Below are 23,335 nucleotides of genomic sequence, written 5' to 3'. Positions count from 1 at the left end.
ATGACCTCATTTTAATTTGATTATCTCTGCAAAGACTCTATTTTCAAATAAGTTCACATTCTGATGTATGATACTCTACATATCTCTCTGTGGGACTCAAGTGAATCCATAACAAGCTTTAAAGCTAAAACATCACTGAACAAATATAGTCTTTAATTATGCCATTTAATTTAATATATGTTTGCTCCTGAGTCTTTTCTCCCATCAACACCATCAGAATCACTGTTGCACTGCTTCTTATGCATTCTCATCCCATTTATACACACTATTATGGTACACCAGGCTCCAGGAGAAACAAATATGTGGATATACAGTGGAATATTACATGTCCATAAAAAAGAATGAAATAATGCCATTTGCAGCTACATGGATGGACCTAGAGATTAGCATGCTGAGTGAAATAAGTCAGAGAAAGACAAATATGATATGATATCACTTATATGTGGAATCTAAAAGAATGGGACAAATGAACTTATTTACAAAACAGAAACAGACTCACAGGCATAGAAAACAAACTATGGCTGTCAAAGGGGAAAGGGAATAGGGATAAATTAGAAGTTTGGGATTAACATGTACACGTTATTATATATAAAATAGATAAAGAGCAAGGACCTACTGTATAGCACAGGAAACTATATTCAATATCTTATAATAATATATATATATACTTTTATATATATGTTTTTATATATATTCAGTTATATATTATATATTATATTCAGTTACAGTATATATATAACTGAATATATAATATAATATATAACCGAATCACTTTGCTGTACACCTGAAACTAACACATTGTAAACTGACTATACTTCAATTAAAAATTAAGTAATTAATTAATTTTTTAAAAAGGACACTCAAATAAAGCAGCAGTCTTGCAAGCCCAACAGCTTCCCTGATGGCCCAGAATTAACCATACTTCCCATCTGAAAATTCTATTACGTATACAATAGACCTATAATGAAAATTTTGTCCTCTAATTAATTGATTAGAATATCCTCAATTCATAATGGGCAGTCTCTCAGAATAGGAGCTATGCCTTCATCTAAGACCTGGTATTAATGAAATGGAGGCTTAATATTCAAATTATTTGGCATAAATCGAGAAATCTATGTAACCCTTTGTTATCTCTTTTCCATCTGCTAATCTGTAAAGCTGAGCAAGTGCTGTTCCAGGTGCTGAGAACAGAGCATGAACAACACAGATCAAGTCCAGGCCTCAAGGGGCTTGTATCAGTCCTTCATTAATATTCATTAAGCACCTACTATGTGCCCAGAGATGTTCTACATGACAGATTTCAAGAGGGACAATAGTCCACCTGCCTGAAGCATGCATTTCTAGAACTTTCCCTTCTCCTCTCCTTAAAGTGCCTTAGAATTCTTTCCTCTACATTTTGCATTTTTATAACCTTCCTCTTAGGATTCTAGTTGTAATGGACCTCTCAAAATTTGTATGTTGCAATCCTCTTCCCCAGTGTGGTAGTATTTGTTGGTGGGGCTTTGGGGAGGTTATTATGTTTACATGAGATCATGAATCCTCACGAATGGATTAACACCCGTATAAGAATCACAAGAGAGCTTGCCTCTTCCCTCTGCTCTCCACCCTGTGAGAATGCAATGAGAAGTTAGCAGTCTGCAACCTGGAAGAGGGGACACACCTAACCATGCTGGTTCCCTGATCTCAGATTTCCAGCCTCCAGGACTGTGAGGAAAAAATGTCTGTTGTTTATAAGTCACCCCAACTCCTACCTCCAGTCTTTGGAACTTTGTTACAGTAGCCTGAGCTAAGGACATTAGGTTTCCTCTGGCTGCTATAAAGTATCTGCAGGATTTTCGACATGAAATCATTAAAGAGCTGTGCTCCCACTGCCTCTTAGAAAATCCCAGAGTCACAGAAGGTTCTCATCACAGAGCTAGCAGCAAGGACTGTGCAGACAAGTCCAGCCTCAAGAACAGAGACCAGCTTTATAGCTGCTAACCGTGAATTTGGTCCTGACTATACTTTGCCATGCCTCTGTTTCCTCCTTTTAAAGATGGAAAAACTACTGGTTGGGCCAAAAGCAACATGAAGGCTAGAGATGTGAGTTTGTCCTTGCTCAATGGCTTACCAGCTGTGGATCCCAGGCAAGACTTGTAATTGAACTTCATTGAGTCTCAAAGAGGCATTAAGGACCAAGATACATATGAAGAAAAACAAAGTTTAGGAAGAGAGTCTGAAAATGGTAGTTACTTTACTGATATCAGCTATTATTATTCCTATTTGTCTTAGCGACAACAGTAATTTTAGTTTCCTTCTCCTTGCTCTTAGAAAAGGCAGTCTTAAAAAGAGAAAGAGAGAGAGAGAATTAAAGAGATTAAAAGCCCTGTTCCTACTTTTTTAAAAGCCAAAGGTCCAATTCCATTTTGGATGTGGAGCTTGATTTTATTTCTGTCTTCCTCTACTCTGAGCCCTGCCTTGTCCCACTGTCCCCCGCAAACGTTGTTAATCATACAGGCTGAGCGAAGCCCATCAAGGATTCCACAGCAGCGTTTGTGCTGTTTTCCTTTTTCTTAATTTGATTCTCACTTCAATACCTAAATTCAACCAATGTGAAGACAGAAGGCATGAGGTCCTTTGCCCTGTCAATTTAGCGACGCTGGCAATGATTCAGGCCATGCGTGGATAGGGAGCGATTTTGCCTGAATGGTCTAAGAATACTACAGTTTTTAACCTCTGGGAAAAGTGTTTAGCAAATGACCTATAGCAGATTTGTGTGTGTGTGTGGGGGTGGGGATGATGTCACATTCCTAGCCAGATTTGTCTAAACAAGGCTCTGCTCAAGATAAATGGCTAGCTATGGCCACCATTTTCATATAGAATTAGGAGACATAGCTATGCTGGCCTGGCAAGAGATTTGGCTAAATGATTGGAACTTGGGTTACTGTCTTGGTTCTTCCCCCAACTCACCAGAGTGGTTGGTCACTTCACCTCAAAAGGACTCCACTTCTTCATTTTAAAGTTAGAGGTTTAGTCTATAGCCAGTTCAGTTCAACTATTGCTGGGTGATGCAAGGTGGGTTCTTGGTACTGTGATGTATTCCAAGATGAGAAACAACTGCAGTCAGCCTCAAGAAGTGTAAAATTTATTAAGATATATATACCCCTAAAGCTTATCTCTTGGTTCCCTCTACTAAAAAATCTCTTCTCTCCAGAGCTACATTTGGCTGGATTCTTTTCACCACTCATGCTTCAGCTGAAATGTGACCTCTGCAAAGACTCAACCCCAAAACACGTTACATAAAGAAACCCCCATCTCATACATCCCAGGCCACTCTCTGTCCTCTTATTCTGAATCATTCATTCATTTCACAGTGCTTTCTTTTAAGTATTTCTTTCTCACTGGCATTTCACTGGGTACAGTAGTCTCTACTTTTCCCATGGCCTTCATAGGACAAAGCCACTAATGTTCTGGAGCCATCATGGTGCCAAAGCCAGGAAGGGACACCTGGAGACAGTGGGGACAAATGAATCTATCACCAGTGTGATGAGACTCTGCTTTTGTATTCAAATGGGTAATAGCGATTATGATACCAACATGAAGGCATCATTGTGGTGATTAAATTATGCTTTTATGCAAAGTGCCTAGAACAATGTCTAGTATATACTGAGGTCTTAATTTTTCATGTTAACCCCATGAGACCTTCCTGGGGAAAAATAAGGTGATCTAAGCAATAAGTTCATATTTAATGGGTATTCATTCATTGATAAACCTCCTATCATTTCTGTGAATAAAGAATTAGAGGAGTCTAAGGAAATTGAGCACAGATTTTAGGGGAAAGCTCTTTCGGCATTTACTACCACCTTCACCTCTGTGATTTCTAAAGAACTTAGGTGTGGATGCAACAAAAGTAGGCCAGGAGATAAAGCCAAAGGTCAGGAACCATGTTATGTTCAGAATAGCCCTTCACCTCTGACCCGTGAGCTATTACACTAAGTCCTGGATTTCCTTATGTTGGGGTCTGCCTTTCTGTGGGATGTGTCACGGTGGTTGGCCCAGGAAGCAGGGAAAATCTGAAGACCCCTTCTGGGAAAAAGAGACTTCCATGGGAATAGTCCCACCTGCTTTAGTTCCCCGGATATGACCAGATGTGTTTGAATGTCAGCTGTGTCTGTGTTTGAGATTTTCCCCCAGGAAGCTACTTCTTAGCAGCCAGGAAATTGTCCAACGGTAACACAGACCCAGGTGAAAGGGAGCATGCCTGAAATCCAGCAGGGGACAAGACTTAAGTTCAGCTAAGGTTCTTCCCCTTCCAAAAAATGCCAGAGTGATGCAAAATGGTGAACACAGCTACATGGGGGGCTCATAGGGTGTGTCCTGAAGGGAAAGGCAATTAACTTGAGGTGAGCCCCTCTCAGGGGCCTGCAGTCAGACTGCCCAAGGCACCCACATAAACAGGTGCTAAGCTATAATAAATCAGAAATGCTGGAGCCAATTAACCCAGGTTTCGACACAGGAGCTCCCATACAATTAGTAAAAAATACAGAGATTTTGATCTATTGCAGGAGACAATACCTTCAACCAGGAGTTTATAAAATAACACACCTACCATGATGGTGGTGGACAGCCTCTTGTGTTTCCGGCATGTTTGTGTAAGTGGCACAGTGCAACTCCAGGCTTGACACCACCCTGAAACCAGCTGTGTGACAGGAGCCTGAACTTGGTTGGCAGTCACCACTGACTGAAAGGAAGAAACCCAACACCACACAATATCGGGATGCTTATCCAGGACCTGCAAATTTATTTATCACCTAAATTTGTTTTATTCAAAAAAATTCAAAAGAAAACGAGAACAAGAATAATAGGAAAGTGGTAAGGTTAGGTCAGACTTTGCTATCTTTCTTTTTTTTCTCCTCCAACACATTGTCTTGGCTTTAGAGAGAGGAAGTAAATTAAGAATTAAACCTTTCACATAGGATGGTTATTCATCACAAATCAGTTTCTCAAACAAAACTATAAATCAAATTTGCTCTGGGGTTGACTTGTGTCCCCGCCCCCAAAATTCATATATTAAAGTCCTAACCTCCAATGCCTCAGATATGACCTTACCTGGAGACAAGGTCTTTAAAGAGGTAATCAAGTTAAAATGAGGTCATTAGGAAAAGCCCTAATTCCATGTGACTAGTGTGCTTAAAAGAAGGAAAAATGTGAGCCTTCCCTAGTGGTGCAGCTGTTAAGACTCTGCACTTCCAATGCAGGGGGCACGGGTTCCATCCCTGGTCCGGGAAATAAGATCACATATTCTGCACCGGTGCAGCCAAAAAAAAAGGAAAAATGTGGACACAGACATGGGAAAATGCTGTGTAAAGATGAAGACCGCCATTTACCCTTACCTCACGGCCCTCAGAAGGAACCAACGCTGCCAACACCTCAATTCAGACTTTATCCTCCAAAGCTGCGTGACAACACATTTCCGTTGTTTTAGTCACCCACCTTGTGAAACTTTGTTATCACAGCCCCAGGAAACTAACACAGGCCCAGACCAAATTACCGACCACACACAATAGCGAACTAAATAAGATGGTTATTGCTTTAAACCCCTTATGCAGCAAAAGCTAATTGATAAAGTGGGTAAATTATGGAATCTCTCTAGGCTTCAGTGTTCACAATTACAAAAGGGATTTAAACATATTTTCCTCACCTAATTATCAGGAAGATTTAGTAGAATAATGCCTTTAAGTTGCCCAGCACAGTACCTGGCATATAAGTAACATTTAATGAGTACTTATTTTAGTGTTACCTTCGGAACATATGATAAGTCAAAATCAGAGTTATATATCCAAGAAAATATAAACTTCTGCCTTTGAGTATATCTGAAATAATGTTGGAGTTCAACATCATTTCATATAAAACATTAATTTGTATAAAACTAGAGTATCACGTGGCAAGCACCAAGAGAACAGCAGGCACTTGACAAGGACTTGCTGTCAGTTTAAATGAACCAGGATTAAGGTGGAGCAAAATTAAAATATACTGAGCACCTAATATGTGCCCCAAACCTTGCTCCTTGTATTTATTGAACAAATGAACATCATTTTGTTCATTTCTTGGAATATCTCTAAAATAGAAATATTACTATCCCTCAATCATAGGCAGGGACACTAGTTGAGAAATAAACTGCAATTTGCTCAAGATCACATAACTGATGTGTAGTACAGCAAGAAGAAGAGCCAGGCATTTCTTATCCCAAACCCCAAGTTCTCTCCATCACACATGAGGGATTTGGTCCATGTGACTTGTGGTGGGGGGCGGGGGGGTCTCAGAAAGCCATTGGCAACATCAAGTCACAAGATAATCAGTGTTTCATGTGTATGTGAAACAAGATAAACAAAATCCCTATGCTTTCATGTTGCTCAGCAAAGCTTCAGGACGTTCTGGTAATGTCGAAGTGCCATATGAGGATATTGTGTGTCTTTAAGGACACTCTTTGGGTTGGGAGACCTCAGCCTCCTGTAGTTTTGTTCATTGCACTTGAACTCAAGAAGAGGAAGTCCCTCCCTTACACAGGTCACACCACCCAAGTTCTGTGGCTGCATTTCACAGGAAACCAAACCTAAAACGGACCTAGGAGGAGCTTTCTGCTAAAGGACACTGCTTATCACTGAGAATATTTTAACCCCCTGCCTCTTGGATTACCGGCTGCTGGACTTCTCTGTGATGCTGCCACGGACCCCCGACGCAAGGGACATCTCAGCACAAGGCCGTTTGCGATCTCCACGCTGTTCAGGTAAACTACGTAGGCCAGCCTCGTCTGAGTGGTCATCTCACTGTCATAGAGGATCATTAAGAAAGAGCTGATGTCAAGAATAAAAGGTTTTTCTAACATGGAATGCTGGGCCTTGTATAAAGCATCTGACGGACATAACGAAAGCCAGCTCCCTTAATCAGTTTTTAAAGATTCCTTCCTCTGCTGGAAGAAGGAACCAAGATACCGACCCATAAAAATTGAAAGATGAAACGTTTTCAATCTTCCCTTCCTGGAGCTTGAACCCCCTAACTGTTGGCTACTAAAATCTGAAGACCAGGCTAGTCACTGGCTTTCTTGGCTGACCTTCATTACGACAGCCATCTAGAAAGGCAGCCTCTATCCAAAGTGGGCCATTGAAAGTAGAAGTTAACTCCTGGAGCCTCTGTGGGTGTATATTTTTTAAATGTTCTAAATTGAGATGGTTTTCTTTCTGTGTTGGTCTGGAGGAGTGTGGACTTTTTAATCATACTAACCATTTTCCCTCTGCAGGGATGAGGAACCCAAGCAGGAGAGTGAAGTTGGGGTGAAATGCCTACCCTCCAGGGGTACCAGGAGGTATCTCTTCTAGATGCCTCTTCTTCTCAGAGAGAACAAACAAATAGTAAGCTGGAATAAGACAGAAAAGAGAATAAGTGTCATCCAAGTATCTATACTTTAAAAGATACTGATGTAGCTGAACTTTATCAGTACTGATTTTATTACAATGTACCAATGTTACTTATCTAATTATCTCCCTCAACGATGCTGTTCCTTTGGATTCCCAAGGGCCACCCAAACCACAGGGAATAGTCATTTCAAAAATCAGGAAATCAATTGTAAGTCAGGCGAACTGGAGGTCAGCAGAGAAACGACAAAGCTTCAGAAATCCTCTGAGAAACTTAAGATAAAACTTTCCCTAGAGAAGCAAGAAGGGCAACTGGTGTTTATTTAACTATGTCTCTTGCCAACCAGTCTATAGGCATGAGCTCATTTAACCCTTATACCCAAACTTGAGACCTAGATATTGTTTTCCCTGTTTACAGAAGAAGAACTTGAGTGGTCCAAGTTAATGTTCAAGGTTGTCCAATCACTAATATCAGTAACAGAATTCAAAACTACACTGATTTGCACCTGGTTCTCACTAATATGAACGGTGGCCACTGTTCCTTTGTAGCTTCACAGAGTTCGTCTCGAGTCCATTCCTGGCATCTTTGACACCAGCCCTCCTAGTGGTGACATTATTTTTTCTTTTCTCCAAGGAGCCCTCTCAGATGATTCTATGAATAAGACCATTCTAAAACCAAAGCTTATGGTTTTCTGTACCATCTGGTCACCCCTGGCTTTATACCTAGGACCCCATCTCTAGCTCACTTTGCCATGAGTCAGCTGTTGTCTTGGAAAGACAGTAGGATTTAACATCTGACTACATTGATTAGGATCCAAACTCTGTAGCTTGACCATATATGCTACCTTATTCCCTGAAATCCTCAATTCCTGCATCTTCATAATGGAGCAAGATCATATCACTTGTACTGACAACTCTTTAGCCTCAATAATATAATATCTATATTAAATGACATATGGTATATATTTAATACTTAGTATGTGCTCAATAAATGTTGGCCCTTTCTCCATTACTTTCCTTTCCTCACCCTACATTAGCTCTGGCCTTCTTCCTAAAACATGCTCACAATTAGCATGGAATTTATTAATACAGATAAATTTATGAATATTTTATTTTAATAATCTCATTAGAGAATAGTAATATAACACAGTTACATAGCCTTGTAGAACTGACAGAGTCTTTGGACACTGTTTTTAAATTTAATGATCTTAACTTAATGAAGCAGGCAGGGCAATATTAGATGTTGAAACTGAGGCTCAAAAAGTTGATGAGGATGGACAGTATGGTGATATGGAGAGAAGGCTTTGAGATCGGTCAAAAGTGAATATGAATGTGGTGTGTGACTTCATTATTGTTTGGGGGTAAGTGGCTTAACCTCTCTGAGCCTCGGTTAGCTTTGGTTGGTATTTTGTAGTTTGAAACTGGGTGGATTAATACATGCTATGGATTGCTATGAGGATGAAAGTGAATGTATATATTGTGTCTGACACAGAGGAAACATTCAGGAAATGGATAAATGGCAGCTGTACAGTGTTGTTGCCAAGGTCACAGCAAGTAGCTGAGCTAGATCTGGCAGTATCTTTTTATGAATACCATCACATAAAGCAGTGAGATTCACCTTCGCAGGTAGTTGCCAAGGTCCACCAAGACCTGAGCTCTGTACAGTTGCTCCAAGCCGTGCCTACCCGTCCTAGCATGAGAAAGAGAGAATGGTCAAAAGGGGTGAATTACTAAACAGAGATAATTAATTGAATCTAATTATATTTAAGATTTTTAGCAGATTAAACATAATTTTCAGTGATTTGGGGAAGTAAGTTATCAATAAGACTGAGAAACATCAGGTTATAAAGGTTAGATATGAGTAGCTTAGTAAAGAAAAATAATCATGAAAAACAGACTTGTGGGAAACAGCGATCATAGAAATTTTTTGTGATTTTTGTTTCTTTTTGTTACTTTTGTGGACAGGATACTTTGGGAATCATCACCATGTTTATTCAACTTAATTTTAATCATGCTCTCCAAATAGCAATGACCATTTGAGTGCCTGCTATGCACTGGACGGTGCATACTCACTCTTTCTCATTTTTTAGTAGATATACTTATTCTTACTCTATAAAACAGGATACCAAGGTTCAGAGAAACTCCATACATTGTCGATTTCACACCGGAATGAGAAGCCAGGTCTATGGAAATCCCAAGCCCCTGCTCTTTGCACTGAAGGTCATCAATGCCCCGCTGGATGTATTCAGAATCATGATCACAGCATCACTTTCCTTTCAACTAACCAAAAGCATTTTAGGACTCCCAGATATACCATAAGCAATAGTAAAATATGTATGTGAGGTTTTTTTTTTGTATTTCATTGGTGATGCTAACTGAAACATTGTTTCCCAAACACCTAAGCATGGGAATTAGAATTCCACCATGTTTAAATGGCTCTGTGCATAGCTGTTTGCCCTACAAACTACGATGAGCCAAAAGGTCTGGACATAACATGGAAGTTCAATATCCATGTGCATGAGGGCACAGCCCTTAATTGTGGTGTCTTCTTTGTTGAATTTAGCATGAGATAAAGATGAAGCATGGCTAGTAGCCCAAGCCCAGCCTCTGAGAGTGTTGAGCTTTTTTGGAGTCCCCAAGGATCTGCATTTCATCATCAACTTTGCAGATTCAGAAGACTAATTTTATGCAGGGAACTCAAGAGTTCATGGGACTTCAGGACATTGTCTCACTCTGGTATTCTGGCGTATACATCCGTGTTCTGTGACTTCATTCAAGTGTTAAAGGAAGCAACCTAAATGTCCATTGACACATAAATGGATAAAGATGTGGTGTGTGTATGTGTGTGTGTGTGTGTGTGTGTGTGTATATATACATATATATAATGGAATATTACTCAGCCATAAAAATGATTGAAATAAGCCCATTTGCAGAAACATGGATGGACCTAGAGATTACCATACTAAGTGAAGTAAGCCAGACAGAGAAAGACAAATATCATATGATGTCACTTATATGTGGGATATAAAAAAAAGATACAAATGAACTAATTTACAAAACAGAAAGAGACTCACAGACATAGAAAATAAACATGGTTACCAAAAAGGAAAGGGGGGAGAGATAAATTAGGAGGTTGGGATTAACATATACACACTACTGCATATGAAATAGGTAACTAATAAGGACCTACTGTATACACACATATGCATACATACACACACACACATATACGTATATATGTATATATATTCTTTTTCAGATTCTTTTCCCTTATAGATTATTATTAGCTCAGTTCCCTGTGCTATACAGTAGGTCCTTTTTAGTTATCTATTTTACTGTATATAATATAGATAACTAATAAAACATTGTAAAACAACTATACTTCAATTAAAAAAAATAATAAAGTATATTTTAGTTGTAAGTTCCCTCCCAGGAGGCAAATCTACAGAGGATATCAAATGCCTGTCAGAAGGTGAGAGCCAAATCAGAGCCGTCAGTGCAATAGCTGGATTTGCCCAGCTACTGATGATCTGATGCCTTGATAGGCACCTGGGAGCCAGTCTGCTTATGAATATTCACAGAGCAGGACACTCTTACTCCTGGGCAAGTCCAGGGAGCTCCTGAGCAGCTCCATCTCTCTGGTACTTCCCAGAGAACACCTCCACACTCTCCTTATCCCAAACTCCTACTTCTGTTCCCAAGCTCTCTCTACTAAACCACCACATCCATCCTTTGAGAAATAGATAACCTGGGTTTGAATTCAGACTGTTACTTGCTGGCAGGATGATTTTAGACAAGTTATTTAACTTCTCAGAACTTTAGGTTATCATTTATAAACTGGAATTGCAATACCTACCTTCTGAATTTGTGGTGATAAGTGAGATGCAGTATGTAAGCAATATAGTGCATATTATAGTGTCTAGCAATTATTAAGTGCAAAGTAAATGATGGTGGCTACATTAATCACTTTTAGCACAGTTATCATGAGTTTATTTTATATTCAGATGAACCGTCATTAGAATCTTTGGGGGTTTGTCTCTTCTTAAGGATTTTGATCTAAAGAAGTCCTATTTTGAGGTGATTTCTACAGAAAGTTAATCTCATCATTTTTGCACTTATTTTAATCAGCCATTTATCAAAGCCTTGGTAGTATCTTCCAACTCTCAAAATGTATTACTCCTCTGAAAAACACAAAGATTTAATGAAAAAATGGTAGAAATTCCTTTAGAATACTTTCCTCGCCGATTACATATCCTGCATCCTTCATGGTACTGATGCATAGAATTTACTCAATAATTATCTGTTGAACGAGACTCGTCTAACAGTTTATAATTTGCAAAATACGTTCACTTCCATGATCTCATTTGGTCTTCAGAATCATCCTTTGAGCAAAGGAGCATGAGGATTTATATCCCCACTTTTCTGATTAGAAAAAAATGAGGCTCAAGTTGTACAATTCACTGTACAACTCAACGTACCTGGGCTTAGAGGCCTGCCTCACATCTGGCTAGGGCAGTGATCCTGAATAGAAGAAGGGACAAAGAAAGCATTAATTACATGGAGGAAGTTCAACTCAGAAGTTAGGTTCTAAATGCATTGAAGTTACAAAGTAAGTGATGGCCTCATCTTAATCCATATTGTGCATTTGTTCGCTTGACAGATTTGGCTCAAGAGGACTCTCCCTGAAAAAAACGACAGAATTGTTCAATATTGAAAAATCTGGGTCACTTGGATTGTTGCCTTACAATGGAATATAAATTAAACAGGATGTCCTACATGGGGTTCTGGCATTCAGTAAATGGTGTCATCACCATCATCATCATTATTATTATTAAATTATATTACTCTTAGTCCTGGCTTTTCATGCCTCTTCTTTGGATTTTTAAGTTTCCCTCAAACTTCTTTGAAGTCCTTCTTATGGTGAAACAGTTCCTCAGAAATGGTTAGCATACAGCAGGTGTCTTGTAAATGACTGCTTAAAGAAAGACGGTGCTTTCACCATTGGACTTGAGATGTTCATGGGAAGTAGGCTGGCCTGTAAGTTGTGACTGATAGATAAATAGATAGATCCATCCCTGAATCTCAGTTTATTTTCTTATATCTTTCTTTTCTCTAAAATTTGCCTTCAGTTCTGCCCCAATGCATTAATCAATCAATGGAGAATTCATCACAGTTGGGGATATTCTGATTAATCTAGGCCTGGCAGTACCTGCCCCTAATCATCATTTATGAGAGCTAAATGAAAAAAGGGGCAAGGTAAACAGTTAAACTTTGATAAAAATAAGAAAACATCAAACTAGGCTCTTGGTAATCTACATTTTATTTTCCTACAACTTCATTTTATTGAACACTTAAATAACTTTAATGATAAGAGAGCAGAAAGAGAAAGGATGGGGGGAAAGGAAGAGGAAATTAAGGAAGAAGGAAGGGAGGACAGAGGTAAGAAAGGCATACGTGAAAACAAAATGAGTGAATGAAGAAAAGAGATGATAAAGAAAGAAGCTATTTACTACAAAATAGGGGGGAGACGGAAAAGAAAAAAATCTTACTACTGAAAGAAGGCAACCCTTTCTGCAGAAGAGAAAAGGAGATGGCTTTTGAAAACAAAAGCACCAAGACTGATAAATTCTGAAACGATAGATTGCATCAGTTCATTAAGGGTGCTTTCAAAATCATTTAAAATAAAAAATGGATGCACATGAAAATGCCTTGAGATATTTAAGGGAAGTTACTTGTTACCAAGACAGTTGCAAAATCTTTTTCTTAATATATGCCCATACTTAATAGCAGAAAAACTAGGAAAGAAGTCTCCCATATCCCTCAAGAAAAATCTATAATAACAATCCATTTGACTTCAAATGCCTCCATTCATTGGAAATGCAATAAAATTAAATGTTATATTTAATTAAATTTAGCTGATTGGTCCGACCAGGATATAGAATTAGAAATCCAATCAGCATATATCTTTCTCTAAGTATGAGTATCCCTAAAATGTACCTTTCTAATTTGTGAAAGAAAATAGAGGAAAATTACATACAGTTGTGACCAAATTAATAAATACCTGCGTCTGAGAAATCTTGGTTTCAACATGTTTGCTCAAAATTCGTGCACCAGGAGTGCGTGCACTCACACACACACACTTCCTGGCCCTCTTCCCAAAATATACACATTTCACACCCTCCCTCAACTCCAAATGACAACCACCACTGTTCATATGTTAGGTGTGATTGTGCAGGGAATCAGATGTATGTTGCATGTATTTTATATTAATTTCTTTTCTTGTTTTCTTGTTTTAATGGGAAAAAGCATCAACCCTTAATTTAGACCCTCTCCTCCAGCCTTGACCCAGGTTTAGCTGCACAGCTACGTCTTGGCTTTATGACTGATTCTAATATCTTCTTCAGCAATTCTTAGTTTGCTTCTGGTCATTTCCTATATCTATTTAGGTACATTGTCATTATTAGAATGATGTTTCTTAAACTTTGCAATAAACAGAGGCCAGTATTTTTATAGGCTTCATCTTCGAGGAATAAGTGAGAAATGTTTGAGAGCAAAAAAAAATGTCCTTACTATAAAAAGCATTGTTTCCCCCTCATGAAATATTAATTTCAGATCAGGTTGAAATGCAGCAGAAATATTTATGATAAAAATGTCTCTTTGCAAGCTCAGTTTGGTAGCATGGGTGAAGTCTCTGTGGAGAACAGTTCTCCAGGATAACAAGGAAATATGATTTTTGCTTTACTTGTTTCCAATTGTTTAAACTGTTTACGATACCATAGGGGTATTAATTATTTTTGGATTAAGATCCTCCCCAAAATCCAATTTATTTATTTAAAAAAGTCTTTCTTTCCTAACACATCCACTGAGACCCCAGGTGGGTTATGGGCTCAGAAACAGCCATTCTGTTTTAATGCCCATATTTAATGTACATTCTTTGGAGGTCTTAAGCATGCTCCCAGTCTGTAGAATCCTGTTTCCTTTATTTCAGTTTTCTGAAATATTGATGTGTTTTAACCATCAAATCCATGGCCTTTACCAAATGCTTTTCAACCTACAAAGTGAGCTAATTATTGGGATCATCATCTCCAAAATGGTGGGATTATTTGGCCAAAATGGATGATTAGGACAGGAACTCCTTTACTCTCAGGACCTCAGCCATGTCGTGCACCTGTCTTTGACATGACCCTCTTTATACCATGAGGGGGGTGAAAGAGCCTTATAGGGAGGCAACGTAGGATGGAACTGTGTTTCTCAAACTGGGGTTCATTTTGGACCTCCAAGGAGCTCCAGGAGCCTAGGGGCCTAGAAACCCCATGGGAACTCTATTTTTGAAATCAAACCATAGATTTCTATGGCAAAATTAATTATGAGCATATTCCAGCTCTTTTGCTTAGGCTTTGAAGCCTCGTGTACATTCAAGCAATTTTAGTGCTCAGCTTGGTATTTATGATTAGATCTGCATTGGCTTCTACCTTTTAACGCAGTCAGTATTTTCCCTTGTTGGAGAAGTAAACAGGCATTATGAAAAAAGGTGGCCTCATTTGTGGACTCCTCGAGGGCCCAGGGTCTCTTCTTACCCAGTCGCTTCCCTACCGTGGGACCTTGCAGGCACGGTGCAGTTTCTTGGTGCAGGCAGGATGCAGGCAGCATCCCCAGGGCAGAGCCAACTCTGGACATGTTAGTATCATTTGTAATAAGTGCCCTGCTGTGACTGACCGATGGCACCTGAGCGTCACTTCTCTTTGACAGCAAGAGCCGTGCTTTGGCTTTATTTCTGTGGCTAACTAGGAAGAGAACCTGAAATCAATGCCTCTGTTCCTATAGAAAATGAATGTGCAAAACACAATGAGATTTCCCCATTTCTGGGGCACCACAGCCTCTCGAGGTCCCTGAGTGAAGGCAAGAAAGGCAGGCATCTAATGATGCTCTTTTATCTCAGATCATCTCTAGATCCTGAAGCTTCCTGGAGAAAGACCTGCAGGCCTGGGGGACTCCTCAGCCTGGAAGTCCTTCCCCCTACCTCCCATTATCATGCCCCAAGTAGGGGTCAGGGTTACTTGAAGCTTTGATTGCTGTCTTTGAGACATTTGAGAAATTGCTGTCTGGTGGCTTTTCCCACTCTCACCTGTGTCATAAATTTTGGGATGTGGTAGATTTCCTTTCAACATTTCACTGAAAATTAACTCAGAAATAGCTCTAAATGTATGGAGAATTCTTGATGAGCGGTGGCAGTTCCTGTATTTCCATTTAGGATGAGCTTAGGACTGCAAGCAGAATGGAAGTGTGGTTATCTGTATTTTCCATAAGGGTAAGAAGTGTCGGTGAGTGGCGGGTGCAGACGGAAATGAGTGGCCTGATGTTCTTATATCCACTTCCTCTGCCTCATTGCCCGTTAAAATACCTGAGGCATTTTTAACATACCAATACCTGAGCTCTAGCCCAGAAGAACTGACACAAACTTTTGGAGCCATCAATATTTTTTAAAGTTTCCCAGGTCATTCTGATAAGTATGAGGATCCATGCTTCCCTCACCTGGTGGTCATGAACTACAGGTAAGCACTTCTGATTTCTGGAGACTAAAACCCAAAAGTGATATAGGGCATTTAATTAACCTTAAAAGTTTAAGTTAATGTGAATCACCATTTCTCTACGTCTTAGATCCCTTATGTTCTCATGTAATCCTAACAAGAGCCCTACAGATGGCTGCTGAGTTACACCCATTTTAAAGATAAGCAAACTGAGGCTCAGAGCAGGTAGATAGGCATCTCAACATGTAACTAAAACATTTCAAGGCCAATGGTTTGCAGTGCCAACTTGTAGAGCAGGCTACCTACCACCTGTGAATGTTCAGTTTGGTTTTGTATAAAATAAGGCTGATAATACAGATCATATCGGGTTACTGTGATAGAAGCTGAGGACACATAGTCGGTGTTCAATGTTCATTCCATTTGTTTTTTTAAATACGCATGTCAGGACGGGACGGGTCTTATCTTTTCTATAATATGTTACGTTTGTAAAACCTATGGGCATGAAATTCTGTCTGACTCACCACATCCCGTTCTCACCACATCCTTTACAAAGTAACTAAGATCAGATAAGACCGTAGCATTCTCAGACAGGACTTAGACATTCTGAGTAGAGCAAAGAGCTCTTCACCTTGTGGAGTGCTATCCATTCTGTCGTGCTGATGACACCATTTGGCTGACTCATCTTCTGATATGGGTCACTAAGTCCCCAAATTTTGCTTTTCAAATGCCAGCAAAGTTGGACTCTCTTCATGACATTTTAAAATTATTTTTGTACAATAGATTGCTCACATCTCTCAAAAGCTGCTAGTAAAATATCTCCTTTGAACTTTTATTAAGATTTTAAAATACAAACCTAATAAACACTGATGTTGCAGATTGAATAATTTACAAAGGTTTAGATATAAAGCAAAAGCTAAGAATTCCTTCCCCAGTGTCTTCCCTGACCATCGCTGATGCCCTAGGTGTTCACACTTTGTCAAAGTCTTTCTGCAATTTTGCTCTGCAAGGAGCTCTATTAGAGAAGACAATAAAATGTGAGAAACATAATAACCTACTTCTAACTTTTTAAAGCCATTTTCTATCACCAAGTAGGGAGGGATTGTAGTTTTTAAATGGAACTTTTTTGAGGAATCTTTGAGCTGGAAGAAACCTATTGGGCTCAACCTGTTCATTATTCAGGTGAAAAAAAAATGAGGCCCAGAACATTCCAAATGCTTTGTTCAAGGCTACACCGTGGATGGCCAGAGCAGGGTTGGAAAGCAGCCTCCCCGGCCACCTCCCTGTGGCCAGTACTGCTTACTGATCCAAGGCAGCAAGCCTTCGAGGAAACTGTCCTGTACCTTGTGATTCCTTCACTCTGTACATAAGCGCTAGCCAAGAACCAGGCACATGGGGAGCCCTCTATAAAGATCTACTTATTTTATCTCATTTCAACACAACTTTAGCCCTGCTGGTCAATGTACTGAAAGGAATGAAGAGACTATATATGTAAGACATTTAAAGTCATAAATGCTCCCAAAGTCGGGAAGGGGTTGCAAATTGACCTGTATGACTATAATCAAGTCATCTCATTCCTCTAAACAGTAATATCCACAAATCAATGTCAATAACACGAGATACCCAAATATAACATGACCAATGTTAAAACGACTTGCAAACTTTGTTATGCAAGGAATTGCATATCTGTATTTCCATAATGTTTATAGTTTGTAAGGTATTTTCAGAGGTACCAGCTTATTTCACACTTAAAATAATACCAGAAAAGGATCATATGGACATTACCATTTATAAATGAGGAGATGCCAGCTGCTCCTACAAGGTCCAGTGCTGGTTAATGACAGCACTGGAACCGAACAGAGTCCCTCAACTTTCAGTCCAGGACTCTTCCGGTATTTGATGTCCATTGTTTGTATTACATTGATGAAGTCCTCTTCCCCACCCCCATGGACAAGACAACTTACAAAGAGGCCATGAACTAGATAACTCCACACCCTATCCATACAGAATGGTCAGTGAATGAGTACCTAACAGCAGCCTCCCCTTCCCCTGTGTCATTCATTGACCTAGAAGCACATGGTGAGAGATGCTGTGGGGTAGAACACAGGGTGTCTGAGGACCTGGAGCTTCGTCCCAGTTCTTTAATAACTTTCCTGCAGTTACTGGTCCAAGATCCCACGGCTCGAGTCCAAATCCCATCCTTTGTCATACATGGTCCTTGACAATCAAAATCCAAGGGACCGGGACTTCCCTGGTGGTCGGGTGGGTAAGACTCCTTGCTTCCAATGCAGGGGGACTGTGTCGATCCCTGGTCGGGGAACCAGGTTCCACATGTCACAACTAAAGATCCCACATGCCACAACTAAAAACATGCCGCAGTGAAGATCCTGCGTGCCACAGCTAAGACCCAGTGCAGCCTAAATAAATAAATAGATAGATATTTTTTAAAAACCCAGTGGACCTTCCTAAGCTTTTTTCCACATGCTACCAACATCCAAGCTTCTGGCCTTTGTGGTCCCACCAAGCTGTGCAAAGCCTCTATATCACACTATGTATTCTACCATCTTCACATCTTTGCAAATGGCACCCATTGGCCCAGAACACCTTCCCTAATTCTAAGCCAAGAAGATGCTGACATATTCTGCAAGATCCAGCTCAAGTATGATCTCCTTCATGAAGATTCCCCTGGCTGTCCGAGGCAGAGCTAGGATTCATTTTGTTTTGATTTATCTGCATGTTTTATAAAACACTTTAATAACAACCATCATAGGGGATGCAGAATCTACCTTAAACTGAGTTTTAGGCATGATTGGAGGGAAAGGGATGTTTCTTATTGGGCACAATATTTGAACAATGTTAGTTTTCAGTCAATGGTGATTGGAGAGATGAAAGGATGAATGGATGGACACATGGGTGGCAGAATGATCTAGGAGTGACTCAACTCAATGGGCAGTATGGTGACTGGCTAAGAAATGGAATGTTTGAGTCCTATGGATCTGGGTTTTTATTGCAGATGGGTGATCTTGGGCACATAATTTAACCTCCATGAGCCTCATTCTCTTTAACAGTGAGATCCACACTCCACGACACTCAGCTGAGAACCCCAGGAGGCTGATGGATAGAAACCATGCCAATGGCTCTGCACCCTTGGCTTCCTGTTGAGTTTGGCCAATGGGAAACGGCAGCAGCAAGATATTCAGGGCAGGAGGAGCCTGAGATGCATATCTTTATTCTGCCCTCCAGAGCCCCCTCCCTGCGGGTCCCTCAATTAGAAGCCACAGTTCTTTTCCCACCAGCCCTGTTTCTGGGTTCACATGACCACTGGCTCCCCAGACGCCTCCAGGTTCAGATATGGTAACAGGCCCCTCAGGTCCTTCACTGTCCTTTGTGGATTCCCTACACTCTGCCCACATTGTTTTTTGTTTTTTTTTCTTTAATATCTTTATTGGAGTATAATTGCTTTACAATGGTGTGTTAGTTTCTGCTTTACAACAAAGTGAATCAGCTATACATATACATATATCCCCATATCTCTACCTTCTTGCGTCTCCCTCTCTCCCTCCCTATCCCACCCCTCTAGGTGGTCACAAAGCACCGAGCTATCTCCCTGTGCTATGTGGCTGCTTCCCACTAGCCATCTTTTTTTTTTTTTTGCGACACACAGGCCTCTCACTGTTGTGGCCTCTCCTGTTGCAGAGCACAGGCTCCGGATGCGCAGGCTCAGCGGCCGTGGCTCACGGGCCCAGCCTCTCCGTGGCATGTGGGATCTTCCTGGACCAGGGCCCGAACCCGTGTCCCCTGCATCGGCAGGCAGACTCTCAACCACTGCACCACCAGGGAAGCCCTAGCCATCTATTTTAGGTTTGGTAGTGTATATATGTCCATGCCACTCTCTCACTTTGTCACAGCTTACCCTTCCCCCTCCCCATATCCTCAAGTCCATTCTCTAGTAGGTCGGTGTCTTTATTCCCGTCTTACCCCTAGGTTCTTCGGTGTTTTTATTAAACTATTCTCATATGACCCAATTTGAGGGTGCCATCTGTTTCATTCTGGAACCTCAACTGATCCCATGGGTAATATCTTTTATAACTCCTAGCTTCTCTGTGTAGATTAAATGCGATTATTGATGTAAAGCCCTTATTGAATACTCCCAGGGTCTCTGCTGCTAATTTATATGGTAAATGGGGCTAATCATCTCTCCTACACAAGTGAGTACAAGCCACAAATAAAATGTTGTGTCCTATGTGAAGTGGTATATAAATGTAACTTCCAATAAATATTTCATGGCAAAGTCACACTTTGAAAAGAAAAGCATTCCTTCTGCTACACGCACGTGGACTCCCCAGAGTGGAGCCTGGGCTAACACGCCTTGGGTGCCCAGGGGACACACACAATTGCAAGCCAGGGAAAACCAGGCTTGCTCAGGATAGGTTTGCTCAGCTCCCTGAGGCAGATGGGATGAATGCTGACAGAAAGAGGACAGCATGTCAGGGAAAAAGTCCCCTCACCCACCCATTCCCGAAATAAACCAATTATCGACCTGGATTGATTCTCTTTCTGTCGTTTCCTCTAAGCTGGCACCTGTATCCCATTTTAACAGGAAGCGACAGAAGCATGTTCACCAGAATTAAAACATGATGGGTAAGGCCCAGTAATGAGCTCGCTTTTGTTTCCACAGGCTGAGTTGAAGTTCCCTCTCATTTGCTGGGTGCCAAGAAAGATGAACAAGCAGTAAGTACCGCGATGCTGCCCTGAGCACGAATCTCCCGTCTCGTAGTGGGGAACGGAGTCAGCTGCTGGAAGAGCACTAAGGATGCAATGTACCCCCGTGGGAAGGCCGGGCTTGAGGATGTGTGAGTGTCTAGTGAATAGCTGTCCCACTAACAGCGATTTTTTGCAGGCAGGTCCCTTGTTCTTCCCCAGCCCAGCTGGGGATGTGGGATTAGGCAGAGACTAGATAAACAGGACCAGAATGCCAGGAGGGCACCCAGAAATGCCATCCATCACCTCCCACCAGGGTGTGGAATGAGAACTAACAGAAGAGCAGTTTGCACACTTATTCCTGCAGCAGAGAGCCTGGAATCCAACTTTCTCTTTGTGGAACACCCAGAGGGGGCAATGTGGTCAGTTTAGGATATCTAAATGTGTAGCTGAATCGGCAAAACTTTCATCCCATTCCAGATGTTTATGAGTATAGTAAAAAGATAGCTGGCCTCCAAGTTGTAAGGGATACTTATGATGAAAACAAAGGACTTTCAATGGAGAAAGTTGGGTACACTAATTTTAAAATTGATCTACTCATCTATGTATTTGCTTTATTTTGCCAATTGGAAAGGTAGCACTGTTTTTCTCCTCTGCGTGAAATGAGCAGTCGTGTGAGAAACACGAGTTTCAGAGGCAGGCAGACCTAGTGTCAATCCCTTGCTTTTCCCTGTCATTTTATAGCTGTACAATATTCAGGAAGGTACCTGATACCCTGGATATTAACCCTCCCTCTGGGAAGTAGGATCTGGCCTGGAGAGGAGGACAGCCTGGCTTCTGGGTGGATCCCCGGTCCTAGAGGAAATCTGGGGGTGGCCCAGGGTAACCAGGTGATGCCTGGGTGTCACAGGTGGGCCCTAGGCTCGTGCTTGTTTTCCAGGGTGACAACAGAAGCAGCAGCCCAAGCATCAGACTCATACCCCTCTTTGGGGGCAAAGTGGGGTTACTTTGACAATCTAGGCAATATTTGCTACAGGTTGCCATCTGGCTTTGAGGTCATGAATCCCTGCCTTTCAGTCCTTGCTTCTGTTTCTCTCTGTGATTCCACCCTGTGCCAGCTGTCTCCTTCATAAAGAAGAGGCATCCCCCTTTCGTTACTCTAGGTAGATTTGTTTTTCACCCAGACTGTGGCCCCTTGTCAATTGCTCTCATCAAGCTTCCCAAAGGGTAGTTTTATGAGTTCAGCTTTAGAGTCATGTCAGATATGAAGCTGCCAATACATAGACAAGAAAACAGACCAAATCATCATAATTTCATAAGCAGTAGTTTTCTCCTCTAAGGATGCTGATTCCAAGTCTGTACTTTCACAAGATCGCCAATTGATTAATAGCCACATTAAAGTTTGAGAAGCATCTGACTGTAGAGCAATGGTTCCCAGAGCTGTCTCCATCCTGGCACACTGCCGAAGTATTTCCAATATTCGTCAAGATATGACTCAGAGAAGGCAGTTACGTATGAGATGTTGCATGGGCGTAAATTGGAAATTTGCTTCCCTCCCCCTCCACAGACACACACACACACACACACACGCACACATACACACACCATACATACACACAAGTTTTTGTTTTGCTATATCTTGGGGGGAGCAATCCTTCCTCTGTGAAAATCATTAACACAGTTAATTCAAGGCAGTAGATTTTAAATCTGACTGAACATTAGAATAATCAAGGAACCTCTAAACAACAGCAATTTCAGTGACTTTCCCAGATCAAAGAAGTCAGAATACCTGGACAGTGGGCCATTCTTTTAATGCACAACTGAGTCTAACCTGCCGTTAGCCTTGCAAAATGCTTGTCTAAGATGTCTGACAATTCTATAACCTAGAATTCTGATTTTATAAAGTGAAATTCTAAATGGCCTTTTTAACTATGGCTAATTCCTTACTCTCTCCCATTGGGCACTTTTACAGAGAAGGAATGAATAAACACAAATGAAAGGATGATATAGAAATAGATTTATATATTTATACACATGCACACACATATGGGTACACACACCCAGTACGAGCATTTGCACATGCATTTCCCTTTAAATGTATCAGTTGGGTCAAAAGCATTTACTGAATAGTATACACTGCACCGGGCACTGAGCTAGGCACCTCCATTATAAAGATGAATAAGATCTAGTCCCTGCCCTCAAAGAACATTAGCCATACATTAAGCAAAGCAGCTTAGTATTATGTTGAAAGTGATGGGAAAGCTCCACAAATGCTATGGAGTCTGGCTGTCCCGATTCTAAATTGCTTCTGAAATTAGCAAGCTATTCTGCATTAACGGCCTCTGCAACCAAACTCGCAGCTTCCTTAGCAATCAATTAAACTACATAAAGCCTCATTCCTTGGAGCATATCGGTGGAGTTAGAGTAGACTGACCAGCCCACTGCCCATTATGCCCTCAGGGCTAGTTCCGGGAGTCCTGGGCTTGGTTTCCAGTATCTCTCCATCATTCTGGACAGAACAGATAAGAACCGTGGTGCTGCGGTTCTGAGTGTTCTGGAAGAGACCACTAGAGTGATCGCTTCTAGGCCTTTCCAGTAAGCAAACGCCCTCGCTGGCCAGGCTCCTTTGGGAACTCAAGAGGAGGATGCCCTCTGACATCCCGGATTGGGGACTGATGGGGGAGCCAGAGCCCCAACTTTGAAACATACTGAGACGGT

General features: G+C 41.0%; 1 protein-coding gene across 8 annotated transcripts in view; it reads left to right on the top strand.

Annotated features, from left to right (window-relative positions):
* The first annotated feature begins 6,604 nt into the window (after positions 1–6,604).
* CLNK (cytokine dependent hematopoietic cell linker) overlaps positions 6,605–23,335 on the top strand; it is a 187,577-nt gene continuing 170,846 nt past the window's right edge. For 4 of the 8 annotated variants that reach the window (XM_089911671.1, XM_089911670.1, XM_089911667.1 and 1 more), the window contains exon 1: positions 20,654–20,769. In XM_089911671.1, the coding sequence (XP_089767797.1) occupies positions 20,735–20,769 (35 nt within the window). In that variant the 5' untranslated portion in view covers positions 20,654–20,734. The other 4 variants (XM_089911668.1, XM_089911669.1, XM_022567008.3 and 1 more) reach the window with 4 other exon arrangements.

The sequence above is a fragment of the Delphinapterus leucas genome, chromosome 5 (genome assembly GCF_059928025.1).
Source record: "Delphinapterus leucas isolate spDelLeu-1000000601 "Yukka" chromosome 5, BTC_Dleu_Yukka2, whole genome shotgun sequence".
Taxonomy (NCBI): domain Eukaryota; kingdom Metazoa; phylum Chordata; class Mammalia; order Artiodactyla; family Monodontidae; genus Delphinapterus; species Delphinapterus leucas.
This window is presented reverse-complemented; position numbering and strand designations above follow the sequence as displayed.